This window comes from Anopheles cruzii, chromosome 2 (genome assembly GCF_943734635.1).
Source record: "Anopheles cruzii chromosome 2, idAnoCruzAS_RS32_06, whole genome shotgun sequence".
Lineage (NCBI taxonomy): Eukaryota > Metazoa > Arthropoda > Insecta > Diptera > Culicidae > Anopheles > Anopheles cruzii.
Window position 1 is genome coordinate 35,570,091 of NC_069144.1, and position 6,654 is coordinate 35,576,744.

General features: G+C 44.5%; 1 protein-coding gene across 1 annotated transcript; it reads right to left on the bottom strand.

Annotated features, from left to right (window-relative positions):
- Positions 1-35: 35 nt before the first annotated feature.
- Positions 36-5,873, bottom strand: LOC128278960 (otoferlin). Its single transcript, XM_053017683.1, is given in 17 exon segments — positions 36-140; positions 263-586; positions 650-770; positions 850-1,458; positions 1,535-1,759; positions 1,836-2,067; positions 2,106-2,487; positions 2,553-2,822; positions 2,891-3,064; positions 3,353-3,817; positions 3,892-4,032; positions 4,095-4,741; positions 4,795-4,984; positions 5,049-5,175; positions 5,238-5,400; positions 5,475-5,622; positions 5,682-5,873. Coding segments are annotated over 17 exon segments (4,515 nt in total).
- Between the last annotated feature and the right edge of the window lie 781 nt (positions 5,874-6,654).

The following is a 6,654-nucleotide window of genomic DNA, read 5'->3' on the forward strand; positions in this document are numbered from 1 at the left end:
GTCTTCGTCGTTCAACTGTCGTCACGCGTAGATACTTACAGAGGTTCGGGAAGATGGTGCGGTGGATTCCGGCCCATACCGACCGGGCTCTGGCCGGCAGCTCCTTGGCTTAGTACTTCTAGTTCTAGCTCAATCTTGCCCTTTTAAGCCGCGTTCAAGAAAAAGAAACAGAAGAAAAGACAATATGCAACAAAATTGAAAGTTATTGGAAAAGTTTGTGAACCCCTTCTAGTTGCGCGTGGCATTCGTTTATGGCCCTTACCGTCAATACTATGTCGTTCGTTCGCTCTGAGCTCTCGTCCTTCCGGTTCGCGCTGCGTCCATGTACCGGAAACCAGCCTTTAACGCGCTGCTCCTCGAAGAGGTTAACGAAACGTTGATTTTTCACCCCGAAGCCCTCATGCAGCTTGCACCTATCGGCGTTACTGGCCGGTGGCGGCAGGCGGGACAGATTCAGCTCCAGCGTGCCAAGAAAATCATCCGCCGAAAAGGAGTCATTATCCCAAATTTGCACGCTCACCACCGGTGGATACTTGATCTCGGTATCGAATCGCTCGTAGAACGCCTTTTTGCGTCGGATTACCATCTGAAGATGGTAATGAAAGATTAATTACGAAAGTTAGCCACACAGAGCCAGTGGCCAACCTACCGTGGCATCGGCGGGCGAGTAGTGGAACGGAAATATCATGCGCCAGTTAAAGTTTCCCTCTCCGGTGAGCGACCGGTAATGAACGTCCGTGGACTGGGCTTCCGTGAACTCCTGCAACCAGCTGCTGCCGCAGGGATAGGGATAGGGGTTAGAGCATCCAAGTCAATGACCTGGGGCGTGTTCGTGGGGTTTGAACGTACCATTTAACGTAGATGTCACTCATCTCGGTACCGAAAATATTGCGCTCGTTTAACACTACGTCGGCCGTATTCCAGACAATAAGACGAAGTTCGTAAGGCCTCGGGGGTTGCGGTGTGATATCAAGTGGCCGCGGATGCGGGAGATCCGGTTCGTAAATCTCGACCCACAGCTGAACTTTGCCCTGTTCGATTCCGCCCCGTTTCGGGTGATACAACGAACGCGTTTCCACGTGCTCCGGTGTGAGCGAGCAGCCCTCGGCGAGCTGTTCAAAATTATTCAACGCCAGAAGGCACAGCTGCTCCGATTGACTTTCGTGCGCATCGATCTCGTCGGCTGCGAACTCTGCAGAACCGACCATTATTTTGGATCCTTCAATTCGGGGAGCAAACGGAAGACGATGGTCCTCAAGTAGCCGCTGTAGCATTTGGGACGGCTTTAGTACATGGCGCCACTGGTTGTAGCCCTGAGTAGTGTACACTTTCGGTAACCCGAAGCCCGGCCGGTGCTTGCTGCGAAATCGATCCTCAATGTCAATGAAGGTGCTTCCTATGAGGTCATCGGGCGATGCAAAGTCACGATCGTAAATGGACAGCTGTAACATTTGATCCCTGGCCAAGAGGAGTAGCAAGAGGTGTTTGTGAATACGGCACAACGTGGCTTAAATGTAGCTCAAAGCTGATGTACCTTGGAAATTCACCTTCTAGCTCGAACCGTCTGCCAAACACCGGTGACGATTGATTGGGAATGTAGTATGCCCGGTCCCGCACACATCGCTTACCGTAGGTGAGAACAATGTAAGCATCCGATTCTGATGACACATCTCGCGATGCTAGGTTTAGTGCCTGGACCACGTAAACAACGACGACTACATAACCGCCATGCGAAGTTACCGACGAAGATGGTTTGAAACTACGAAGCAAAGCAAAACAAGCATCAGTCGGTCGGTGAACCGTTAAAAAGATTATTTCTTAACTGCTCCTCTTACCTTACGGATGCCGTTAATGGTGCCAAATCTTCGGGCACTATAGAAATTTTGCACTTCACAAAACCAAACAGGTCGTTTTGAAGTAGCGAGTCGTTGGTGCGTTTAACTTTATACAATGGGTATTTTCCACTCCAATCCTTAAATCCACTAAATTTTGTAACGTTTTCCAGTTCTCTATCGTACACCTATTAAACCGCAAGATTAATGGGAGTAGAAGTACTCTGAAAAATTCCTGAATGCTTACCGTTAGGGCGTGATTGTAAAGCGCACTATCCTGTAAGCTGGAGTAAAATTTCGTCCACCAAGTCTGCGTATTAGAGCTAGTTCTCCGGCGGAGTTTGCGGGTTGATTTGGTAGTTGTGTTCGGTTTGTATGCGTTTACTTTTGATGCTATCAGAGTGGCGATGTTTGGCAAAGGTGTTACCCAACTGGTCCCAGCACGATCAGGATCGTCGGTGGAGCTAGGGGTAACATCAATTATTGCAGGCTGTCCATCTATCGCATCCATCCTGACCGGTGGTTGTGTGATTTCCAGAAAACACTCTGGATTCGTAACGATGGCTAGGCTGACAACTGTTGGTCTTTTGGTATCAGAATAGTCTACAAGTTTTATAATGACCGATGGCCAGTAGTGTGTTTCAAGCGGAAGATTCTGCATTATACGAAACAGATCATCAAATAAACTGCCTCTTCAAGCACCTGTTGCATTGTACTCACCAGAGAGGTGGTTTCGCATCCACCTGGAAAGTTGACACTGTGACCGTGAACTATTCCCGAGTAGCCACTTATTACAGTTCCATTTCCAACCATTACAAGGACACGCATTCTTTTGAACGTGGCACATGGTTTACGATAAATTTGGCGAAGGCCTTCGAAGGACACACGCAGAGTGAAGACACAAAACTGAGGAGCAATTTCCTGTGGCAAACTTTGCACCAGAAAACATTCGACACCAACACCTGTTTGACTTCTTTCCGTCGTCTGCACCTGAACGTTTGTTTGAGAAGATATCAAAGCTGTTATCATTTGAAATAGCAATGCAGCAATATAGGTACCTCCAAAATGTTGCAAGACATGAGTATTTCCGCCACTCGAATGCCATTATTGTACATCGGAACCCAGCGCAAAACCGTGTTGAAGCGATGCACATTAAGTTCATCTTCTTCGGTTTGAAGATTAGCGACCTGGTCCCAGGTTACCGAAGATTCTAAAAATCCCAACGCCCGAAGCTGTGAGGGAAGTTAATGTTAATTCCGCCGTCAGGAGTTTTGGAGGAATCACAATTTGTACAATGTCGTATTAGCTTACGGATTTGTGTGTTGAGTTATTGTGAAGAGCAAGAATAAGTGTGCATTTTTGAGCTGCCTTTGGGTTGAGTTCGTTCATCACCGTAGCGAAAGGCACATTGTGCATCTCTGCAGTTTCGTTCCAAATGGGTGACAGAGTATTGGCCATCGGCTATGCAATGGACGATCAATGTTTCAGATTTTCTCATATCGGAACATAAGACTACTTACTGAAAATGTGGTTTCATAGTTTTCGAAAAGAACAGTCAGTTTGGCATCAGACAGTTGATTCTCATCGTGCGTGCTGAAAAATCGTCCCTGGTGTACGTGAATCTTACAGTCAACCTGCAAGGATCCTATGTGGAAATCAGTCCGCTGAAGGTTTGCAGCATGTTCAGTGCCGTGATTTGCCTCCGCGTGCACTTGCGGTGATGAAAAATCGCCATTTGGTTCAGCCTCGATTACCATTACGTAGTCCAACTTTGCGTGGATACAACCGCATTGATCCGGACAAGAATGACGGCAATTCAGTGATCTCGGGAGAATTGTGCATCGTTTTCCGCCCAGCAAGCTAGTCACGCCCAAAGTGCTTGTCGCAGATAGGTAATCAATCGTATTGAACCGGTGAACTGCATCCGGCGACCCTCGTGTGGGACGAGCAAAATGCAACAGAATATCTGGAAGCCGATTTTGTTCCTTTGAGGGTGGAAAAACAAACACAAGGATAAGAATATCTAATTTACGTAAACTGATGACAAGGAGCGTATTACGTCGTGTGAAAGGTTTTGCAAGTCCGTCCGAATTGCATTTAGCTCATCTAATAAACATTTTATGGTAGCATGAATATTGTTTGAATGCTCATTTTCTTGAACTTCGTGCTGGAGATGGCAAATTCTAGTTTGGTTGACGACCTGTAACAAAGGATCCATATTGATAGATAGTCAGTTTTTGGGGTACTTCTTTTTCAACTCACCAAATAATCAACGACATAATCTTTAGTCATTTGGTCCCATTTTGTATGCTTTTTGTAGCTGCCCGAGCTCACTGTTTCTATTGCCTCGCCGAATGTTGTCTCTAACGCAATCATACAATTATTCAAGTATTGTTTCATCGCATTGTCATTAAATACACGTTGTTGTTTATAAAAGTTCAGTGTTTCGATCACATTTTTCACACTATTGTAGACATTAACAACGGTTGCTTTGAGAAAATACTTGTGCATATAGTCAGGTGCGCGTATGGCAATGGTAAGTTGCGCACAGCCAGATCGCATGGCTTGATTATGTGCCGCATAACCGTCTTCAAATCTATCCATCGCCACGTTAACTGATTCCGAGTAAATTTCACCCCATGTGAGATACAGCAAGACGCTCGGTGTCTGAATGTGATGGAACAATTGCAGACCGGTAATGGAAATCTTGGCCACGAATGTTTTTTCCTCCCAATAGTTTGAAGCTGCAAAGGCATCCAGGATACTAGTCGTCTGCGGCTTACGATATGTAACGGATTGAACCGGCGCTACTTCACTGCTAATCGATATGAGAAGCTTTCCAGCAAAGTATGTTTGCTGCGGTCCATGATAAAAGTAAATCCACGTCGGGCCGAAGGTTGGTAATTGATCTGCAATCGAACGATTAAGAATTTGTGGAGGCGAAGAAAAAGACTTAACTTACCGATTCCGGATATGCGTTTCGAGATTGATGAGAAGTTTATGTTTTTGGTTGCAACCGTACTGCAACAACAGCAGTCAACCGTTATTAGATCTATGAGAAAATTTTGATTCACCGAAGGAAAAGTTCCGTTGAACGATAGCTTTTCATTCCAGTTGACTGTTTTATCGAAAGGACTGGACTTTGTACGTGCCTGCAAAAATGAGGGTAGCTTAATTTAAATGTGTGACTTCTTTTTAAGCTAGTTTTAAACATACTTTTTGTCCTGAATACGAGATTTGTATGACATATTTAGCAGCCCTAGTGAAATGGCAGCTACGTATACTACAACTGTATTGCACTCGACGTGCTGTGGAACAGTTTTCATACGGCATCAACAAATTACTAGTAAATCGAAATGGAGAGCGGTTTAGCAAACAATTCAAGATCTTTTTTTATGGACCCACCTCTCGATGACGTCAAAATCAATCTTATCAAAAATCACTGGAGTTGGCGTTTCATACGAGGGTACTATGAACACGTCGATCATCAAAACCCCCTGGTGAAAGCCACCCGTAGAAGGGTTTTCCACTGGATCGAAGGAGGCCCATTTCCTGATGAACCCATGATCTGAAAAAATATGCATAGTTATGTTTGCTGAGAAAACCAAATATTTTTTGTTTTCCCAAATGATCCAGACTCACTGATTTGGTCCCATATTGTTCGAAGATCGATGCTGAATCTTCCGACGCAGGAACCCATCGTAGTGCACGTGGCGGCACGATATAACTGGAAGAGGACACTTTTCTTCAATAGCTCCTGTTTGGTGGTGCGCAGCTCAAAACTAAAATACTAAAATAACGGCAGTTTGAAGGGCAAGACAAACGAAGCAGCGAAGCAGTAATACATACATCGTTGAAGTAAGGACAATCAGTTCGATATGCCATTTTGGTCCGTTTGTATTTACCAGCCAACGACACCAGTACGAAAGTATCCGCATTGAGGACCTGCAGATGGCGTGCTTTATACACAGCTACCGAAACTTGAAAATCTTGTTTCGAATACTGTAAACACTCTGGGTTTATTCCAATAACATTCGACATGACTATTTCTTTAATGAAACCTTCCACGCTCTTTGTCTAATATGTCGACGATATCATAGACTACTGCGTGAGATCGTGAAGTGTTTATCTTCTTGAGTTTGAAGTCCTCCGAATTCTCGAAATTCTTCACCACAATTCGGCATACTGAGAGAGAGTTCTATGCACTTTGAATGTGTCCCCCTTTCAAGCCATTAGTGGCATTAGTTTCTAAAGCGCATATAAGCTAAAAGGAAGTGTAATGAAAGAAAATGGGTAAGAAAAAATGTGCTACATAAGTCAAAGGCAGTAGGCGAAATTATTAAAAAATACCATGAAGTCTTCCTAATTCCTTGCAGTCGTGTTCGACCTTGCAGTCGCCTAAAGAGACAAAATAAGTCTTCGGTCTTACGGTCAGTTGCAGCATCATAGATTATTCGTTAGCATCGTCGCGAAAGGATGAAAACGGTTAGTAGCAGCACCATAGAATATTCGTTTAAGGACACCGTGAATTGTAACCCGCGAAGCATCGTGTAGTGGAAAAATTGTTGAATAAAGAACACCCTACGCGGCTTCGTGGTTAACTGGTTATCGATGTAAATGACTAATCAGCGACTATTCAGCGAACAACATTAGGAAATTTGATTCCGTGCACCAATCTACACCAAAGTCACTCATTTTTTATGGTTATTTTGCAAGGATTCTGCTCGAGTGTTTCGAAAATTAAATTCAACAGGTGGTTTCAACGGCTCTTTCAAGCAATTGGCTCGTTAATTCATTTCATTTCATTTCGAATTCGAATTCG